This window comes from Oryctolagus cuniculus, chromosome 10 (genome assembly GCF_964237555.1).
Source record: "Oryctolagus cuniculus chromosome 10, mOryCun1.1, whole genome shotgun sequence".
Lineage (NCBI taxonomy): Eukaryota > Metazoa > Chordata > Mammalia > Lagomorpha > Leporidae > Oryctolagus > Oryctolagus cuniculus.
Genome location: NC_091441.1, coordinates 31,648,491 through 31,670,641, shown reverse-complemented (window position 1 = coordinate 31,670,641; position 22,151 = coordinate 31,648,491). Strand labels below are relative to the sequence as shown.

The 22,151-nt window shown below is 46.2% G+C and overlaps 1 protein-coding gene across 2 annotated transcripts in view; it reads left to right on the top strand.

Annotated features, from left to right (window-relative positions):
- The window catches only part of SLC14A1 (solute carrier family 14 member 1 (Kidd blood group)), a 29,521-nt gene extending 7,959 nt beyond the window's left edge, over positions 1-21,562 (top strand). For both annotated transcript variants that reach the window (XM_008261252.4, XM_017344141.3), the window contains 6 exons: positions 2,734-2,862; positions 5,602-5,794; positions 8,770-8,917; positions 11,488-11,622; positions 17,466-17,515; positions 18,321-21,562. In XM_008261252.4, coding sequence (XP_008259474.1) covers positions 2,734-2,862; positions 5,602-5,794; positions 8,770-8,917; positions 11,488-11,622; positions 17,466-17,515; positions 18,321-18,494 — 829 coding nt within the window. In that variant the 3' untranslated portion in view covers positions 18,495-21,562. The remainder of the gene's footprint in view (positions 1-2,733; positions 2,863-5,601; positions 5,795-8,769; positions 8,918-11,487; positions 11,623-17,465; positions 17,516-18,320) is intronic.
- Positions 21,563-22,151: the final 589 nt, after the last annotated feature.

The following is a 22,151-nucleotide window of genomic DNA, read 5'->3' as shown; positions in this document are numbered from 1 at the left end:
ACCTTCTTCAATGATTGATGAAGTTGTTTGTCATCATCGTTTCATTTGAGTTCATGAAAAGTCTTAGTGGCTTAATAACGCCATTATTGTCTTATTTCCATGGTTACCCCAGCAAACTTGTTTTCAAAGAGAGAGAGCAAAGGTCAGCCTAGTTCCCAGAGAGATGAATATCCAAATAAATTGCAAGCTTACACATCTGTCTTGGTAAGCATTCATGAGTCTTCTGATGTATATGTTGGGTAAAAATATCATGTACTTTATAAATCGATTCGTCATTGAAGAACAGATGTGCTAACTCCCAGCAGAGGAGTAGGCAGCTCCTGACCACCGGTTCCTTCAGGGAGGGTGCCAGGCTTCCAGGTGTCCAGGATCAGTGCCTAAATGCCCAGTGGATGGCCACTGCACAGCTACGCTCTTGTCCTACTTGCTGCAAATCACCTAGGGAGGCTCTTGGTGGAAGTCCGCAAATACTTCACTTTCCCATCAATTTCAGGGCCCAATCTGCTCCCTGGGGAGGGCGAGGCTCTATCTTGGGTTAAAGCCTATCCAAAAATGAGGGCCAAGAGAGTCTTCTCCATTTGGGAATGTGGTCTAGGACTGTGCCGCAGTGAATATACCTCCATTGTTTTGTTCCAGGGAAACAGGGCCTGCCCCATTTTCCTTGTCAAGTATTGTTTAGAAGTCAGGTCATTCAGGTTGAGCATCCCTAATCCAAAAATCTGAAATCCGAGTGCTCCAGAATCTTAAACATTTTGAGCACCAACATGACACCACAAGTGGAAAATTCCACAATATTTTTCACAATTACCTTCAGGCCATATGTTTAAGTACATTTTTTTTTTTTTTTTTTTTTTTTTTGACAGGCAGAGTGGACAGTGAGAGAGAGAGACAGAGAGAAAGGTCTTCCTTTGCCGTTGGTTCACCCTCCAATGGCCGCCGCGGCCGGCGCGCTGCAGCCGGCGCACCGCGCTGATCCGATGGCAGGAGCCAGGAGCCAGGTGCTTTTCCTGGTCTCCCATGGGGTGCAGGGCCCAAGCACCTGGGCCATCCTCCACTGCACTCCCTGGCCACAGCAGAGGGCTGGCCTGGAAGAGGGGCAACCGGGACAGAATCCGGTGCCCCGACCGGGACTAGAACCCGGTGTGCCGGCGCCGCTAGGCGGAGGATTAGCCTATTGAGCCGCGGCGCCGGCCTGTTTAAGTACATTTGAGATATAAATGAATTTCCTATTTAGACTCAAGTCCCATCCCCAAGATGTCTCATTATGAGTATGCATATGCAACTATTACAAACTTTAAAAAAAACTGAATCAAAACCCTTTTGGTTCCTAATATTTTAAATAAGGCATCCTCAACCTGTATTTATGTGTGTGTGTTTTCAAATCTATTTCTTTGTCCCTAAAATACCACATTAAAATGTCAATCCTATTTTAAGTGAATATATGTCTTCCCATTGCTTTGACTATAGCATTACACAACATGTAGATGTTGCCATTAATTTTCCACTGATCAAACCCAAGCATTAAACCTCCAAGTCATTTATTGAAAGGACAAGTCTTTGCAGAGCTCTCCACTGTCATCATGTGGAGTGCCAACTTCAGGGTCACACCAAGGCAAATTGCACCACCTCTCAACTGCCCTGAAGGATTATTTAAGGATACAAAGGACTCTTGAACAGGAAGTCCCACCTCTAATTCTCTGGCCCAGATGGATGTGTGACATTATCATGCCTGTTCCACTGGTGCCTCCTGGCCTTGTAGGAAGAAGCCCTCCAAGCCCCTGCAGTGAGCTGACTGTCTGCAGCCCCTCCCCTCAGGCCCTGTATTCAGCCTCGCCCACTCACTTCCCCATCTTCACTGCCCCGTGCCCACTGCAGACTTTGCCCTGGAGCTCGGGGCTCTTGGGACTCTCTGTGCTCCATCATGCCCAATGTTGCCAGCTCTCAGAGCTCCCTGGGGCAGGAGAGACCTGGCTCGTCTGCCTTGGGGCTAATTCTATAGAAATTGTCCCATTTCTCATGCAGAACTTCTAGTTCCCAATTATGAAATGGGAACAATTTGAGCCAGAGTAGAAATGTACCCATTGGCTACCCTTTAAAAGTGAGCTGGAATACTGAGCAGAAAAACAGACCTCAGAAAGAGAAAGGCTAAACATGTACACCATTAAATGGAGTACTTTGCCAAGTTAAAAAAAATAGTAATGTTTTTGCAGTAATTTGGAAAAATATATATTTGGACAACAAACTAGACGCACAGGAACATGGAAATGCACGCTAAGTTGGAAGATCAAAGACTCTATGAAGGTGAAGTTACAGTCCAGGAATCACCAAGAAAGCAGACATAGGAAATAGTTTCACATGCTAAAAGCCCAATCCAATAAAGAAGCCCTTAATGATTTAAAGGAAATAATAATACATTTCTAGAGGAAAGGTTACAAGCAACAGGGCAGATTGCCTTACCGATCCCCTCCCTCCCTCAGACACTGCGACCTGTCTTTAGCTGTGACAACCTGTGGAGGGTGGCTCTGCACATGCATTCTTGTTTCCATCTGGGTTAACATGTATTACATCTTCATGTTTTTATTACTATCTATATGATGCTTACACAGACTTTGAAATAGATTTCCATACGTAGCCTCCTTTTCTAACGTGAGTGTGATCTGGAGGTTACAAGTGTTGTTTCTGTGCAAGTCCAGTTGAAGTCCACCAAGGAGACGTCCATGCTCTTGTCCCCAGGTCGGCCATAGCAGCGGGGCTCCAGGGCTACAATGCCACGCTGGTGGGAATACTCATGGCTGTCTTTTCAGAGAAAGGAAACTATTTCTGGTGGCTGTTATTCCCTGTATCTGCTGTGTCCATGACGTGGTAAGTGACACTTGGTTTTTAAAGCAGCTTTGAAAAACTTGTACAGGGAGATGGGATAGGAAGTTATTATTATTAAGTATAGAGTTCAGGGTTTTTTTTTTTTAAGATTTATTTATTTATTCAAAAGTCAGAGTTACACAGAGAGAAGAGAGGCAGAGAGAGAAAGGTCTTCCATCCGGTAGTTCACTCCCCAATTGGCCACAACGGCCAGAGCTGTGCCAATCCGAAGCCAGGAGCCAGGAGCTTCTTCTGGGTCTCCCATGTTGGGCTTGGGCCATCTTCTACTGCTTTCCCAGGCCATAGCAGAGAGCTAGATCAGAAGTGGAGCAGCTGGGTCTCGAACCAGCGCCCATATGGGATGCCAGCGCTTCAGGCCAGGGTGTTAATCTGCTGCACCACAGCATCGGCCCCTAGAGTTCAGTTTTTCAAGGTGAACAATATTTTGTGAATGGGTAGCAGGGGTGGTTGGAGAACAATGTGACTGTGCTTAATGTCATACATAGCTAAAAATTGGTTAAAATGCTAAACGTTTTGTGTATTTTGCCACAAATTTTTCAAATACAAAGTTTTCAAAAAACATAGATTCAGATTATGTCCACTGACAACAGAAACAACTACTTGCAAAGATGCATGTTTTTTTAGAACCAGTTGTTTGGCCTTATGTCTGAGCACCCTGCGTGGCCACCAATCCCTTCCTTCATCCAGAGGTTCTCAGCTCTGGATGCACAATGACACTGCAGCCCTGGGAGCACCAGAAGACAGCAGTGCTGGTGGCCCCCACACACACCTCACCCCCACTCAACATTCCAATGTGACAGGTCTGCGGTGACCCCCAGATTAAAGTGCAGCTGAGGCTGAGACCCACTTCCTACACCGGTGGTTCTCCAACCTGGATGCTTTCAGAATCAACTGGGGAAAAAGAAAAAAAAAAGGCCAGCACCCCTGGCTCAGTAGGCTAATCCTTGGGGCGCCAGCACACCGGGTCCTAGGCCCGGTCGGGGCACCGGATTCTGTCCCGGTTGCCCCTCTTCCAGGCCAGCTCTCTGCTGTGGCCAGGGAGGGCAGTGGAGGATGGCCCAAGTGCTTGGGCCCTGCACCCCATGGGAGACCAGGATAAGTACCTGGCTCCTGCCTTCGGATCAGCGCGGTGCGCCAGCCGTGGCAGCCATTAGAGGGTGAACCAACGGCAAAGGAAGACCTTTCTCTCTGTCTCTCTCACTGTCCACTCTGCCTGTCAAAAAGCAAAACAAAACAAAACAAAAAAAAAAACAGAATCAGCTGGAGACTTTGTTGAACACAGATGGCTGCTCCTTCTTCCCGTGGCTTCTGCTTCAGGCCATGTGGATGCAGTTTGAGAATGTGCCTTTCTAAGGAGTTCCCAGGTGACACTGATGTAGCTGGGAAAAGGTCCCCACTTTGAGAATGACTATGCTTACATGAACTCTGCTGACACCCTGCATGGGCCCTCTTCAATAAAATGTTTTACTGAATTCAATCCCTTCTTTAAAAAGAGAGAAAAAAAGAAAGAAAGAGGGGCCTGCGCCCCGTCACACTAGGTTAATCCTCTGCCTGAGGCACCAGCATCCCATGGGCGCCGGTTCTAGTCCCAGTTGCCCCTCTTCCAGTCCAGCTCTCTGCTGTGGCCCAGGAGTGCAGTGGAGGATGGCCCAAGTGCTTGGGCCCTGCACCCGCATGGGAGACCAGGAGGAAGCACCTGGCTCCTGGCTTCGGATCGGCACAGTGCCGGCTGTAGTAGTCATTTGGGGGGTGAACCAACGGAAGGAAGACCTTTCTCTCTGTCTCTCTCTCTCAGTCTATAATTCTACCTGTCAAATAAATAAATAAAAATCTTTAAAAAAAAAAAAAAAAAAAAAGGAAGGAAGAAAGTAAAAGCCTGAATCCTCCAAACTAGTGTCTAGGTGGATATTATCTGAATCTTTTTCTGGAAGCAAACATTTCCTTCTTAACATAGCATATTTAGAATGCAAAATACTACTATGCACATAGGAGATGTCCAACCCTCTAGGGACAGTGTCTAAGGGAGGGCCATTATCCTGACTGCACCCACAGGTGTGCAGAGGACCTGTGGGCAGAGCCAAACTCTCCAGGAAGTGTCCTGGCACCTGTTTAGAACAGGCTGAGGGTAGGAGACCTGGTATGCAGGTGCCTACCCACACTTCCTCCCACAACCCAGGAAATCTGCAGTTCTCATCTTAAAGCAATGCTTTCTGATTGAATCAACAAGTGAGAGAGGCATAAAGGGCCTGAAGATCATTCAATATAATCCAAAGTTTATAGGCATGGGAATTGAGGGAAATGTTTGCCTGTGGTCACAATAGCTCAAGGACATAAACTCTGTCCCCCTGCCTGTAAGATCTTTTTCCTCTGACACACACTCCACCTGCATCCTTCCTTGAACAATTATCTCTCTTTTCCTCACATAGATCCATGGAAACACACCTGAAATCACACACACCCAGTCAGATGGTGGTCGTGCCCTTCAGGGAAGCACCAGCCACGTGATCGAGAGGTGTTATACAGGGGCCTTCACTGTGTGATAACATTAAATGTCTAAAGTATTTAAAAAAGTTCCTTGATCTATAACTCACTCCACGGGATGACTTTTGCCTTCATTTAGGGTTTGTCTCTGATAGGGTTCACCCCAGCTTCCTTCTGTGGCAAGTCTGCCAACACAGCACTTTAGACATATGCAGATTCTTCTGTTCTGTTCTTTTCCAGCCCAGTCTTCTCAAGTGCATTGAACTCTGTGTTCTGCAAATGGGACCTGCCTGTCTTCACCTTCCCTTTCAACATGGCCTTATCAATGTACCTGTCAGCCACAGGACACTACAATGCGTTCTTTCCAAGCACGCTGATCATACCTGTAGCCTCCGTTCCTAATATCACCTGGCCTAACCTCAGCGCCCTGGAGGTAAGAAACACTGTCTTGCTCCCTGAAGACACCCAGTGTCCTCCTGGTTAATTATGTGTGGGCATCAGAATCTTCTAGATACTCAGCTCTTGGGTGGACTCTGCCTTCCTTTTGCCACCTAAAGCATTTGTTCTACTGCAGAGTTCTGGGGTCTAAGGGATTATTTTGAAAATTACTTTTGTCAGAGCTAATGCGCCCCCTTCCCTGTTCCTAAAAATCCACAGCACTAACTCCAGAGTGTAGCTCGCTGCAAGTCAGAGCTTCTGGGAGCTCAGCCTCTGTTGGGGTGGTATGACGAGGACCAGCCCTTGAGGCAGGCAGCCCTGGGCCTGAGTTAAAGCTACCATAATGTGTTTCCTCCATGCAAAGGAACCAAATGCTGACTCTTAGAGCTCTGTCGGGCTTGTTCTTATGATATCTCAGAGCGCATGGATGACCACTGAGGGTTCTCAAGCTTCGGAAGGCACCAGAACCACCTGCAGAGTTTTTAAATCCCAGAACAGGCTGCCTCTCAGACCCTCTAAGTCACCACCCCGAGGGGAAGGGCTTGCGCACCTGCACTCACAAACTTCCCAAATCCTGACCGACTGTGAGAACCATTGTGTCACTGGATGTACACGGCGTTGTGTACCTCTTGACAGATTGGCAGAGGGAGCACACATTTTTGAAAACATAGTGAACCCAAACCAAATCGCGGCTCTTTCTGTTGGTGTTTATTGAATAAATCTGTTTAAGCTTTCCCTTGTTGGGAACAAGCGAACACTTGAAATCAGAAGAAAACCAAAGAAGTTACCTTCTTTAGTGTGCAAGAGTAGCTCTCCCACTACAGATTATGCTGCACGCTTTGCTCTGCTCTTTTCTGAGTGTTCAGAAATCCTGGGGAGCTCAGCTGGCCTTTCCTTGAGCGTCCTGCTCAGAAAATGAATGGGAGCATTTTAGAAATAACTTGGAAGGAAAATCAAAGACTTATTAGAATTCCCCATGAAAAACAATATTCTGCTTTCCCCATGTGATGATCATTGCCTTGAATCCCTTACTTCATGATATTAGTGTCTCTGTTTTCAAGAAAAAAATAGTATATGTGTATATGGCAAAATGTTAAAAATTGTTAAATTTTCAAACAAAAAATAAGCTTAAATAAATTATAAAATAGTGTCTATCTAGAACTGCCCTGCCTCTTACAATAATTAGCTCCATGTGGCTGTTTAGATTTGGATGTAGAGTAATTAAAATTTTAGTTCCTGAACCTCTCTAGTCACATTCCAGGTGCTCAGTAGCTACACGGGGCTAATGCCTACTGGACAGCGCAGATGTAGACTATTCCACCATCACAGAAAGTTCTATGGGACGGAGCTGGTCTGGGGTAGGGCTAGACTTGTCCTCTCCTCTGACGGAACCATCAGCACACTGTTTCCCGCCTCACCCAGCCCTCTACCCCTTCCTCCCCCCTCTTAATTCCCCCCTCCTGCTACCTGAAAGACAGCTCTACTGCCAAGTTCTGAGGTAAAGCCTATGCAGTCCGCATTGGTTAGAAGAAACAGGAAATGACCTTGTGGAGCAGGGGCTGGAAGAATCCACTGCCCATCTTAGGGTAGATTCAAACTCACAGCCTGGTCCTGTGCCCTGAGAAAGGACCAAACCAGCACGGAGAAGCCAACATTATATCCAGACTAATGTAAGAAGGAAGAGAGCAGTGCCTCCCATTCTAACACTGGGGCTACTTCCTTTGGAAGGTTCTTGCCCAGGGGAACCCCATGAGCTAGAAAGGGTGGAGGGGTGAGAGGAAGGGGTGAGGAAGGCGGCTTTCAGTAAGTCAATGACCTTGCTCCAGAGGGAAATTTCACAGGTCATTACGCCTAATCTGGTCCTGTTATAAGGAATCCGCATGTGTTCATTTGAGTCAATCCCTGTGCTTTCCTGAGAAATACCATGGTGTGAACACATAGCCAAATTCAGGCCTCAACCACCAAGTGGAATTGTGACATTTGCATGAATTTTTAGGTTTTGAAGCTGGATTGATAATTGTCTGTAACTGCAATAAGCTAAAGATGTCTTGATTTAAATTAATACATGTTCTAGTCAACAACAAAGGGCGAATACAGTTCTGATGCATGAGCTTACCTGTCATTGCTTCTAAATTGTGAACAAGATTCAACTTGGCTTCAGGGCTTTGGCCTGAGCACAAGGAACTGAAGGGCGTGGTAGCCACAGTGTTCCTGTTGGTCACGGGGAAGCATTGGTGATAGCCCAAAGTCCAACAAGTGTATATTGTGTCCCCTGCCATCCTCAGAGAAAGGCTTGGCACCCTCGGAGCCAGGAGCGGTGAGGCCACACTGGGAGCTAGTCAGCAACCAGGACCAAGTGTCGGGGTGAGAAGCAGAGCCAGTGAGTGCAGGGGCAGTTTGGAGAAGGTGGGCTCAGCAGGCAGCAGGAAAGGACTAGGATATCCCTGTTGATAAAGCAAAAGAATGGCTGGGACTGGGAGTCTCCTGTAATCAAACAGAGAGGAAATTTGAGCACTTGATACCACTCATCTGAAAGAGAAGGCACAGGCTGCCGCCGCGGCTCAATAGGCTAATCCTCCGCCTTGCGGCGCCGGCACACCAGGTTCTAGTCCCGGTCCAGGAGCCGGATTCTGTCCCGGTTGCCCCTCTTCCAGGCCAGCTCTCTGCTGTGGCCCGGGAAGGCAGTGGAGGATGGCCCAAGTACTTGGGCCCTGCACCCCATGGGAGACCAGGATAAGTACCTGGCTCCTGCCTTCAGATCCGGCCATGGCGGCCATTGGAGGGTGAACCAACGGCAAAGGATGACCTTACTCTCTGTCTCTCTCTCTCACTGTCCACTCTGCCTGTCAAAAAAAAGAAAAAGAGAGAGAGAGAGAGAAGGCACGCCAAGTCTAAAATCACGTTGTATTAGTGTGTGAGTGTCCTGTGGACTTCTGTTGTGTGGCCTCATTTCTGTGATTCCTTTTGCAGTTACTGAAGGCTCTGCCAGCGGGAGTCGGACAGATATACGGCTGTGACAACCCGTGGACTGGGGGTATTTTCCTGTTCGCCATCCTCCTCTCCTCCCCGCTCATGTGCATACACGCTGCCATCGGATCTTTGCTGGGCATAGTAGCTGGTAAGCCTAAGACCCATCACCAACTCTTGAGCACCTGCTCCATCCCACATCACTGTGGACATTTTCTATACCCCAGACCTTTCTCTTTTTTTTAAACTTTTATTTAATAAATACAAATTTCAAAGGTACAGCTTTTGGATTATAGTGGCTGCCCCCCCCCCGTAACCTCCCTCCCATCCGCAACTATAACTCATACTCCCTCTCCCATCCCATTCTTCATCATTTTCAATTATCTTTATATACAGAATATCAACTTGGTATATACTAAGATTTCAACAGTTTGCACACAAACAGATACACAAAGTATAAAGTACTGTTTGATTCAGTAGACAAAGGAACCGCTGAGCTAAAGCCAGCCCTAAAGTACTGTTTGAGTAGTAGTTATACCATTAATTTGCATAGTACAACACATAGTACAACACAAGGACAGAGATCCTACATGTACAAGTGTACAGTGACTCCCGTTGTTAATTTAACAATTGACACTCTTATTTATGACGTCAGTAATCACCCAAAGCTCTTGTCGTGAGCTGCCAAAGCTATGGAAGCCTCTTGAGTTCACAAACTCCGACCTTATTTAGACAAGGCCATAATCAAAGTGGAGGTTCTCACCTCCCTTCAGAGAGAGGTGCCTCCTTTGATGGCCTGTTCTTTCTGCTGGGATCTCACTCACAGAGATCTTTCATTTAGGTCAGGTGTTTTTTTGTTTTGTTTTGTTTTGTTTTGTTTTGTTTTTTTTGCCACAGTGTCTTGGCTTTCCATGCCTGAGAAACTCTCATGGGCTTTTTAGCTGGATCAGAATGCCTTAAGGGCTGATTCTGAGGCCAGAGTGCTATTTAGGGCATCTGCCATTCTATGAGTCTGCTTCTCATTCTATGAGTATCCTGCTTCCCATGTTGAATCGTTCTTTCATTTTTAATTATATCAATTATTATTAGCAGACACTAGTCTTGTTTATGTGATCCCTTTGACTCTTAATCCCATCATTAGGATCAATTATGAACTGAAACTGATCACTTTGACTAGTAAGATGGCATTGGTACATGCCACCTTGATGAGATTGATTTGGAATCCTCTGGCACGTTTCTAGCTCTACCATTAGGGGTGAGTCCAACTGAGCATGTGCCAAACTGTACATCTCCTCCCTCTCTTATTCCCACTCTTATATTTAACAGAGATCACTTTTCAGTTAAACTTAAACACCTAAGAATAATTGTGTGTTAATTAAAGAGTTCAACCAAAGGTATTAAGTAGAACAAAAAAAAATACTAAAAGGAATAAAATAGTAAGTTGTTCCTTGACATTTAGGACAAGGGTGATCAAGTCATTGTTTCTCATAGTGTCCGTTTCACTTCTACAGGTTTCCTTTTAGGTGCCCAGTTAGTTGTCACAGATCAGGGAGAACATATGATATTTGTCCCTTTGAGACTGGCTTATTTCACTCAGCATGATGTTTTCCAGATTTCTCCATCTTGTTGCAAATGACCTGGTTTCATTTTTTCATGGCTGTATAGTATTCTATAGAGTACATATCCCATAATTTCTTTATCCAGTCTACTGTTGATGGGCACGTAGGTTGATTCCATGTCTTAGCTATTGTGAATTGAGCTGCAATAAACATTAAGGTGCAGACAGCTCTTTTATTTGCCAACTTAATTTACTTTGGGTAAATTCCAAGGAGTGGGATGGCTGGGTCACATGGTAGGGCTATATTCAGGTTTCTAAGCAATCTCCAGTCTTCCATAGTGGCTTTACCAGTTTGCATTCTCACCAATAGTGGATTAGTGTGCCTTTTTCCCCACGTCCTCGCCAGCGTCTGTTGTTAGTTGATTTCTGTATGTGAGCCATTCTAACTGGGGTGAGGTGAAAGCTCATTGTGGTTTTGATTTGCATTTCCCTGATGGCTAGTGAATCCTGAATATTTTTTCATCTGTCTGTTGGCCGTTTGGATTTCCTCTTTTGAAAAATGTCTTTTTAGGTCCTTGGCCCATCTCTTAAGTGGGTTGTTTATTTTGTTGTTGTAGAGTTTCTTGATCTCTTTGTAGATTCCCCCAGACCTTTCTTTTTTTTCTTTTTTTCTTTTTCTTTCTTTTTTTTTTTACAGGCAGAGTTAGACAGAGAGAGAGAGACAGAAAGAAAGGCCTTCCTTTTTCCATTGGTTCACCCCCAAGTGGCTGCTGCGGCCAGCGGGTTGCGGCTGGGGCGCTGCACCGATCCAAAGCCAGGACCCAGGTGCTTCTCCTGGTCTCCCATGCGGGTGCAGGGCCCAAGCAACTGGGCCATCCTCCACTACACTCGCAGGCCACAGCAGAGAGCTGGCCTGGAAGAGGAGCAACCGAGACAGAACCTTCACCCCAACCAGGACTAGAACCCGGGGTGCCAGCACCGCAGGCAGAGGATTAGCCTAGTGAGCTGCGGCGCCAGCCCCCCCAGACCTTTCTTAAGGTCTCTGCTTCCATGGGTCCAACTGGAGCTTCTGGGCTGCTTACCATGATCCCACCCCCCCAGACCTCTACTGGAGCATCCTGCCTTTAGTCCAAAGCCCTGACCAACCCTGTCTTGCCTAACAGGACTCAGCCTTGCAGCTCCATTTAAGGACATCTATTTTGGACTCTGGGGTTTCAACAGCTCTCTGGCCTGCATCGCAATTGGAGGGATGTTCTTGGCACTCACCTGGCAGACCCACCTCCTGGCTCTTGCCTGCGGTGAGTATAATCATGCATCTACGCACAAGGGTCGCTCATGTCTATTGGGTCAAAATTAAGGAAGCAATAAAAAGGACTATATGAGAAATTAGGGCTGGAGTTCTAATTTGGGCTCCCTACTACCTGCACGAATGACCAGGACAAGTGATGCCTCCCTCTGGGAGCAGTAAAGTCCGCTCTGCTTGCCAACTGGCTGTGGCGTCTGCTGAGTTGTCTTAACCATTCTAAAATGTGTATGTTTCAAGGCAGAAACTTGATCATTTGGTGCAAGAAACTGAAAGGAAATAGCTCAAGCTAGACACGGCGCCATGACCCCTGGTGAAGCCCTTTGAGAATCACAGTAATGCAGCTGTTCACAAACTTGAGCATATATCCAGACTTGTGAAAATACGGGCCGTCAGGCCCCATGCTCGGTCTCGGATTCAGTGTTCCATGGGAGGGTGGGAGGAGCCGCATTTCCAACAAGCTCCAGGCAGAGTCCGAGTTGAGCGAGCGGCTGCTCGGGGAGCCACATTCTGAGTGCGGCTCCTTTCATCCTTTCTGATCCCCAAGATCCTACCCACACCCAGCCTGCCAGAGCCAGAGGTGTTTTGGAGACTTAGTGTATCCCTCTCATTTAACTGCTGGGGTACTGCGGCCAGAGAGGTTCAGGGACGTGCTACAGGGCAGTGGTCAGTGGGGGTAAATCCAAGTCTAGAATCCACATTTTCCAGCAACTTTTAGAGTCACTCACACTCCCCAATCGGCTTCTCTTTTATAGCACTCAGGCCCTCAGGGCAGCCCCCTGGGTTGAAACAGACTTCAGGTGATTTGGATCTGAACAGCTAATGGCTTTCCCAGGCTGATTCTAAGGGGAGGCATATTCACCCCCAGCCTCTGATGTTGCTAATTCAATACAGGTGAAAGCATTTAAGAAAATATTCTAGAGTGGGGGAGGGGAAGTGTAATGTGGAAAATGGTATCTAGCCTAGTAGAAATACATCTAAACTCAGTTTATCACCAGACTAATCAGGCCAAGGAATCCAAGCAGTTATTACAATGTGGACCATGTGTCAGGAGAGTGGACTCCTGCACTGGCAAAGGGAGGGGAAGAACCAAGTGTTTTATTATTATTATTATTATTATTAACAGAGATCTCCCATCTGTGGGAGGTGAGAATTCTACCACTGAACCATCAATGCCCTGAGATCTTCCATTTGTTAGTTCACTCCACAAATACCTGCAGCAGCCAGGGCTGGGCCATGCAGCAGCCAGGAGCCTGGAACTCCATCCGCGTCTCAATGTGGGTGGCAGGGACTCCCAGTGTTGAGCCATCACTTGCTGCCACCCAGTGTGCACATTAGCAGGAAGCTGGATCAGAAACAGAGGAGGCAGAATTCGAACCAGGCGCTCTGATACGAGATGTGGATGTCCCTAATCGCAACTTAACTACTGCATCACATACCCACTTGGGACCAAGGGTTTCCTTGTTCACTTTGAGTTTTCCAATGCTGTAAGATTCACAAAACTCAGACTGCCGTGGGATCACTATTTAAACATCATTTGGTCTTTACAGAAACCCTACTATTTCTCCTAACAGTCCTGTCAAAGCTTTTTACTCAAAGCAAAGAGAAAGAGAGGGCAGATTCTGTGGCCACCTGAGCTCAATGAGTTAGAATCTTTTATCCTCCAATCTTCCAAGTTCTCTTCTAAGCTTGGTTTGGGGTTTCAAACCTTCATGTAGGGTGGATCAAGTGGCTGGGTCCCTGCCACTCACCTGGGAGACCTAGACTGCGTTCCTGTTTACTGCTGTCACCTGGCCTCACCCCAGTCATAAAGGGAATTTGGGGAGTGAACCAGGGGATGGGAGGTCTCCATCTACTAGTAGGTCTCTCTCTACTTCTCAAATAAAAATAAAGAAGTGAAAAAAATTAAATGCTAAAAAGGTTTACGTTGGTGCAAAAAATTCTAATCCATGCATAGCTTTTTCATAATGTACATTTTCCATAAATTTTTTGGAGATCCCTCATATATTTTTTTTTCACCATTGTCTCTCTAGATGTGGAGGCTCTCTTCCCACTTCTAAGCTGCCACATACTCAGGTCCTTTCAGTGTGAGCCTTCAGGGATTCAATTTACTGCTGGGATGTTATCAGTTTTTAATTTTTCAAATCTTTTCCCTCCACTCCTTGCTCACCCTCCTCCTGGGATTTCTAGTATTTGACTACATGTTTCCATATTCACTTTTTTATCACCGGACATGGTATTTTCTCTCTCTACCCCTTCACAAGAACCTGCAGTGTAGTTGGTCACCCAGGCCATGTGTGGCTGATCATGTTGTCTACTGAGCTCATCCTGGCTGGTTCATCGATTAGCTTCATTCTTTGTGAGTTGTTCAATCTGTGATCCTTATTCTATGGTGTTTGCTGTCCTTGGATGTTGCCTTTCCCTGTTCTGGGACCTTGCGTTGCCCTAGGGTTGCTAACTGGGTGAAGAGTGTCTGAGCGGGGAGCGGGAGCCCAGGGTTGAGCTGGCACCACGGCCCAGGGCACAGAGCCTCTGCTTTGCAGGCAAGCCCCTACGCAGAGGCTTCCCAGGACAGGCACCCTGTTACTTGGAGTCATTTCAAGCAGTGCTATATCATCAACATTTTGGGTACAAAATATCCGTGTGTATTTATTACAACTATTTCTGGAAGATTCATTTCTAGAAGCTGAATTAGTGCTTCAAAGAGAACGGCAATTTTAATTTCAATAGGTGCCCAAGTCACCGTTCCATAGGGCCTGTAAGTTTCCATGGCTACCAAGTGCCCATTCGTCCACTCTTGGTCGGTCCTATCGGATTTTTTTCATCTCTGCACATGAATTTCCTCCAGCCCCTCTTGTAAAGCCAATCTCACAAGTGAAATGCTTCAGCTTGCCCTCACCATCTTGATACTGCCAGACAAAAGACCAGCCTTGTCAGCCAAGGTAAATAAATAACGGACATGTAGTACAGTGCTGCTCTTGTGTTCGAACCAAACGTCTTTATCAGGAGGACAACCTAGGACATTCTGATAGTACCTGGCACTGCTGCCTTCCCCGCCTCCAATCAGAACTGCCTGGTCATGGGATTTCTCAACTCTGTGATGTGATCAGTGGAACTGTAAACAAATTTTGTATCTATTTCCTTTCTTTCTTTCACAGCTTTTTTTTTTTTTTTTTTTTGCTTATTTATGTGAAAGGCAGAGCAAGAGAAAGAGAGAGATCAGTCTTCCATCTGCTTGTTCATTCCCCGAATGCCCCCTGTAGTCAAGGCTCTGCCAGATCAAAACCAGGAGCCCAGAATTCCATGATCTCCCACATGGGTGGCAGGGGCCCAAGTATTTGAGCCATCATCTGCTGCATGCCATGGTGCACATTAGCAGGAAGTTGGGTCAGAAACAAAGCTGGGACTGAAACCCAGGTACTGTGGTATGGGGTATGGGTGCCCCAAGCAGTGGCTTACCTATTATACCATAATGCCCACACCTGTACTTCTTTCCAATGGACTCACACATGGCAATCTATTGGAAGAGACGTTATCCATGAAGAGCTGAAATCCAGTCCTGCCTCTCCTCTCCTTCAGTTAGCCAGAACACAACTGACCAAGGTATACAGAACTTCCCGTCTAATGCAGGCTCTCCCAGCCCAACTCTGAATCTTAACTGATGGGCACCTGAAGTCTAACTTATTATTCAGGACAAAAAAAGTAACCAAGAATGGGAGATCACTGCAGACAACAGAACAGTATGAGACAGAAGCCTTAGAAGAACAACAAGTGTTACAAGGAGAGAAATGAAAATAAGCACTCCTATTTTCAGGGGAGAACTTGTGACAGAGCGAGTACTCAAGAGAGCAGGGACAGTGTCCCCGGTGCTTAACAGAGAGCCATTGAGTAGTTGTGGAATGAATGAATGAGATTGGCTAAACCAAGGGTGGAAACCTGCTTTTTTTTTTTTTTTTTTTTGCCTTATTTATTTTGACAAGTAGAGTTATAGACAGTGAGAGAGAGACAGAGAGAAAGGTCTTCCTTTCCGTTGGTTCACCCCCCCCCCCCGCCCCAAATGGCCACTACGGCCGGTGTGCTGCAGCCGCCGATCTCCAGGAGCCAGGTGCTTCTCCTGGTCTCCCATGCGGGTGCAGGGCCCAAGCACCTGGGCCATCCTCCACTGCACTCCCGGGCCACAGCAGAGAGCTGGACTGGAAGAGGAGCAACCGGGACAGAATCCGGTGCCCCAACAGGGACTAGAACCCGGTGTGCTGGCGCCGCAGGTGGAGGATTAGCCAAGTGAGCCACAGTGCCGGCCTAGGGTGGAAACCTTCTAACCCACACTTCTGTTCAGAACAGTGTCTCAATCCCGTGGTGAAAGAGACATGTTTACAGCTGCTGTTTGTGGAAATACAGGATCTCGTTTGCAATTCCATCCCCTCCCTGTGAAGCACATTCTCCGTACTGTTTTTCTGTAGATGATGGAACTAGATTCTGAGATAGTCATGATTTTCAGACAACACATACAATGGCAGAGCTGGGATTTGAAGCCAGCATTGTTTATTTCCAAAGACAGGCTCTTCCCTCGAGTATGAAACAATTCAGCTATCACTGAATTCCGTATCCTACTGAATCAGAAACTCCAGGTAAAAAGACATGATATTGGTAAAAGCACAGGTGTCCAGTAAGTGAGGCGCACAGAAGGCTGCCCACCATTCTCTGACACACCCCAACCTCCAAGAGAGCGGATAGGATCTTTCGCCAGACGTGAAGTCTAGATGGATAGTGAGGGTGTCTGGCAGGGGGTCTGGTGGCCCAGGTGGCCATGCGGTCAATATATGCAGATCCTTCTCCAGGCTGCCCCCATGACATCTCAGGGCATCCCCGACGGAGCCCCTGAGTCTCCTCGTCACCCAGAACCAGGGATTGATGACCTGCTGTTTGAGACCTGTGTGCGTGGTGTTTTATGTCAAAAATCACACATACACTAAAACTACCTGTTCACACTTCCTCCACTCACCCAAAGTAAATACAAAGTAGGATATTTATGTATTGACTGGTATGCCAACCTCAATGGTACAGGATACTTCAAAAAGTTTGTGGAAAGTGCATATAATGAAAAAGCTATGCACGGATTTCAAAATGTTTTGGCACCAAAATGAAGTTGCCTTTTAATTCCATTGTCCACAAATGTTGGGAAATAGCCTTGTATTTTTGTGGGAAAAAAAGTCATTATGGAGAGGAGTCCCAAGTTTGCATTGTTTTCTGCTGCACTTGGTATTATTGTCTTTTTATTTTTATGGAGCATGATTTTTTTTTTTTGGCAACTATGAATTCTAACCACTAACATGGGACTCCTAGATGCAATGAGAGCGTATAGAAAACATGCGAACCCAAGAAACATTTGTAAGTTGTGTTTTGATTTAGTTACGCTTGGGCAAAGCAACAGGGGGACGTTTATTTGCCAGAAAATCCTTTCTCTTAACTATTAGCAAATAATAACAACAGAACAGTAACCACAAAATCTTACTTTCATGAAGCACTCACTGTGTGCTAATCACCAGCATTATTTATTCCCTTTGATGTTTACATCAAGCCCATGAGAGAGAGACTCTTATCACCCTCATGTACAGGTGAGGAAATGGAGGCTTAGAACAGAACTCACTGAGCTACTAAGGGTAGGAGCCAGAACTTGAACCCAGAGCTGCTGATTGAAAGCTCATACTTCGAGCCAGGGTGCTGGGCTCACTGGTGGGATGTGGAAGTGTACATTCCCAGCGATTAATATTGGAAGGCGGTCTTTCCTGCGGTTAAAAGTATATCTATGAGCCATTGTGCTTTTCTCTTCTTTTGTAGCCCTGTTCACCGCCTACCTCGGAGGAAGCCTGACAAACCTAATGGCCAGGGTGAGTTTGCTTTCATCTCAGCAGCTGAGTGGAAAACCCTCTAGAAGTTCACAGGGCAGGGCAGGATCCATGGTGATAACCACGCCCCGCCCTTCTACAGAGTTTTCTGTCCTCTCTCACCCTCCGGCTTCCCAGCAAGCTTTAGTCTGAAGTCCAAGCAGCAGGCTTTGTTGCAAATGGCAGGTTTCCTGGTTTAAAAAATAGCAACACTTTATCAATAGCTTGAAAACCTGTTATTAAGTCCATAGTCTTAACTCTTGAGTGTCAAGAACCTGACATTAGAATGTCTTTTACTTAAACAGACCAACAAAAACAGGACCATGCAGTAAATGAGAAATCAGGACCTTGCAGCCTATTTGGAAGACAGAATGGAAATAAGTAAAGCAAGTATGCCCAAGGCCTAGACTGGGTGGAAGTCGTAGTCAGAGAGGTCACGAAGGCTGGACACACCAGAGAAGACCTTGCGGACGTGATGAGGGGTCAGGGGTCATTACCAGTTTGCTCAATGGCATCTGCTTGTGCTAAGTGTAGACCTCTGGTCCATGAAGTCTGACTGTAGAAGAGGGAGGGAAAGACATACGGGATAGAGACATAACACAATGGACCACCCTAGAGAATGGATCAAAACATTCCCACTGCTAAATGCTCTGAGGTCGTACACTCTGGACATCAGCAAGATCCAGGGGCGTGTCCTCAGCGACGCATCCGCCCAGGTTGAAGGAGCATGGGGCAAAGGGTAGTGCTTGTGTAGTTCGCTTTCAGATGGGCTCTCAAAGAACTCTGCGGCTTGTCTCCTCTTCCGCAGGTTGGACTGCCGGCCTGCACCTGGCCCTTCTGCCTGAGCACACTACTGTTCCTCCTGCTGACCACCAAAAACCCCAACATCTACAAGATGCCCCTCAGTAAAGTCACTTACTCGGAGGAAAACCGCATCTTTTACCGACAAACCAAGAAAAGGATGGTGGACAGCCCTCTGTGAGAGCGACCGCCACCCACAGCCATGGTCCTGAGTCATTTCCACCTGCCTGCTTCTCCATTTCATCCCCAGGTCCCAACAAACTGTTGTTGTTGATACTAACCGATGGGTGATGTGTTCTTAAGCTCATTTCCTATTTTTCATTTGGACTCCAGGAATATCTTCAAGCACATTAGAGCCACATCCAGCTAATGTGCTCTCATATAGAAGTTGAAACCCCTGTAGGGGTTGGCACTAAGCCTGTAAAGTATTTATAAAGTCAAAACGCTCCAACAGGAAGAGGAAGTAAACCAGGAGCTAATTATCTATATTTGTTGATGTCTCGGTGTTTTATTGGCTGGAAGATGTTAACAGTATTACAGATGAAGATCTGTGAAAACAATGAAGCCTGGAATTCTCACAGAAACAGGCTGTTCTTTTCAAATCAATGCATGTTACACATTAAAGCTGTGGTCACCACAGCAGGTGCAGCCTGGCCGGGCGCTGGCTCCCCAGGTCGTCAGCAGTGTGGCCTCCCTGCTCCACCATGTGAGTGTGTGTGTGTGTGTGTGTGTGTGGCATTCTCTAAGGGAGATAATTGGTTTTTTTCAGGCCCACAGAGCTGCAGGAGTAGGGAAGGGATTTTATCCATCAACATTATTCTGTAACTGTCACTTTTCTCAGAGATGGCAAAGGACTTTTAAAGGTAGAGTTTATAATTTTTCTTGTGAGAAAATATATGTTTTCAGTGAGTTGGAAAAGTTCCTGGTGTAATCAATGCCTAGACATGTTTATAAAATACTCAGCATAGCTATTTCTACTCTAATCCCTTAGTTGATTCTGCGAATGCCACAAAGGCATAGTATCATCAACATCTAAGAGCCCTTAAAAGTCACATTTCTAACTCACTTAAGGATGACTGGAGGTTAAGGTCAGATTGTGTACAGGTGTTATTTTTAGAAATTGTTGAATTTGTGATGTTAAAAAAAATATTTCCTGGCCGGCGCCGTGGCTCAATAGGCTAATCCTCCACCTTGCGGCGCCGGCACACCGGGTTCTAGTCCCGGTCGGGGCGCCGGATTCTGTCCCGGTTGCCCCTCTTCCAGGCCAGCTCTCTGCTATGGCCAGGGAGTGCAGTGGAGGATGGCCCAGGTGCTTGGGCCCTGCACCCCATGGGAGACCAGGAAAAGCACCTGGATCCTGGCTCCTGCCATCGGATCAGCGCGGTGCGCCGGCTGCAGCGGCGGCCATTGGAGGGTGAACCAACGGCAAAGGAAGACCTTTCTCTCTGTCTCTCTCTCTCACTGTCCACTCTGCCTGTCAAAAAAAAAAAAAAAAAAAAAAAAAAAAAAAAAATATTTCCTGCATACTTACAATATTCTCTCTCAGAAACCTATGGTATTTGAACCACCTAAAAGAAATAGATAAAGTTAAGGAAGTCTCCTGCTTTTCTTTTTAATTTAATAGAGTTCTAAGTTCTCTAAATGTTCTACGAGCAAACATGCTAATGAAGGCAGTGAAACTTCAGTACATACCCGTTCAGTGTTCTGCAGGTTGGAAATGTGAAACTTTGGAATCCTCAAGGGTTTTTCCTCTTCGGGTCTGCAGTGCCCCATGCACAATATACAGTTTTCTGAAGGGATAAACAGCAGTGGGGTGGTAAACTGTGAGTATTTTAGGGAAGTCACTTCTTGTTTTTCTCAGGCAAACAGACAAGCAAACACCGGTCCATCTAAGAAACCCTGAGGGCAAGGCCAGGCATTTGGTGCAGCTGTGCAGATGCCCCCGGGGATACTTGGGCTAGTGCAGGGCAGGGTTTGAGTCCTGCCTCTGCTTCTGACTCTCCTTCCTGCTAATGCACAGCCTGGGAGGAAGCAGTAATGACTCAGTGCTTGGGTGCCTGCCACCCACATGGGAGACTTAGCTATTGTGGGACTTTAGGGAGGAAACCAGCAAATGGGAGATCTCTTTCTCTCTCCTTTTCAAATAAATAATAAAATAATTTTTTAAACATTTTTAAAAACCTGTGATCAAAATCTTTTGAAATCATGAGTTTGAAACTGTCATAGATGTATTAATATTCCTGCAGAAAAACTAAATTTTCAGGGTTTGAACTGAAATCTTCCTTGTTCGGGAGTTTGTGAAGTAAGAGCTGGGGGAACTAAAGAGCAAGCCTCAGGAGCAGAAGCATCTGGGCCAAGACTCAGCGAAGCACAGTCCTCTAACATGGACCCACATTGATCTTCAGAGAAGAACTCTGGTGTGACGGAGACAGCACCTTCTCCCCATCTGCTCATGCACAATTGTTAATAGGGACATTTTAAAGCCTTGGACATTGTCTAATTTAAATGATATTAATTCTCTCAGGCTATTTTTGTTACTAAGTGTTATCCTAAAGTTAACTAAGGATTCTCAAGGAGCACTTGTCTTTTATCCTATTGTCTGTATAACAAATGTCTTGGTAAGTAGATGAATAAATTATATTCGAAGCTCAGTTTTGTATAATGGGCCTTTTATAGCTATAATGTATATGAACAATCACATTACATATATATGTATTGCTTCTGTTCCTTATTCCTTTATCACACTCGGAAATAGCACCATGTGTGTTGTTAAGCGATCCCTGTTCAATTTCAGGTTGAACCACCCCATGCCCTTGGGAAGCCTCTCAACTCGCCACTGTTCTCCCAAGACAGGGATGAGAAGAAATACAGAGGCCAATTACAGATGTTGGGGGCACGCCCCTCACACCGTGGGCTCCCTCTGCTCAGAGCCAATTCCATGCCTTGTCACACAGGTCCTGGGCACCCCCTCTGGGACCAATCCTGGGCCATGGCACGCCTCAGGGGTTGACTGTCTAGATTAAGCCACTTCTCAGAGTGTGATCCCCCGAGGGTGAAGCCGCAGCCTTGCTTGCCAAGGCCACCAGAAGCACTAGTCTTCTACCTCTTACCATGGTTACCATGGTTAGGATATTTGAAAGAACACACAATAAAACTGGATATTTACTTCAAATGTCAAGGATGAGTTCCAAAGTAGCCCAAAGAGAAGATACAATGGAGTACCCCCCACCACCACCAATGGAAGTGCCTTCTGTCATAACAACCTCTCCTGTCTATCACTTCAAGATAATAAATCTACTAGACCTGGTCCCTAAGCATCCTCTTTTGCCTGAGGGAGAAAAGACAATGGGTTTTAAGGCTCTTATGCTATGGACTCTGGACAGTACCTACCATGAGTTGCAAGGGCAAGGGCCATTTGCATGCTACCGTGATATCTGATTAGCAGGGAACGTGTCCAGATGAAAGTGCAGGTTCCCAGGGGACCAGGGCTTTCTACAGAAGGTGTTTGTGACAAGCAAGTAAAGGATGAGACTTTATGCACAGGACTGTTTTCAGCCTTCCCCCTCATCTAACAAGTTCCATCTGAGCTCCTCCCCCAGACCACTGGAAAGGCTTACAGCTCCATTTGCTAAAATAATCATCAATACAGATCCTGAAGGAACCTAAGGCTTAATAAATGGATACAGTAATTAATAGACTTTTACAGGAAGAAATATAAGTATAGTCTGCCTTCACGCTCTTGAACTATAAGATAGACACAAGAGATCACAGCAAATACAAAGTCACCTAGAAGGGAAGACCCCTCCCAAGCTTGATCAGACCATATTTAGGATTAACC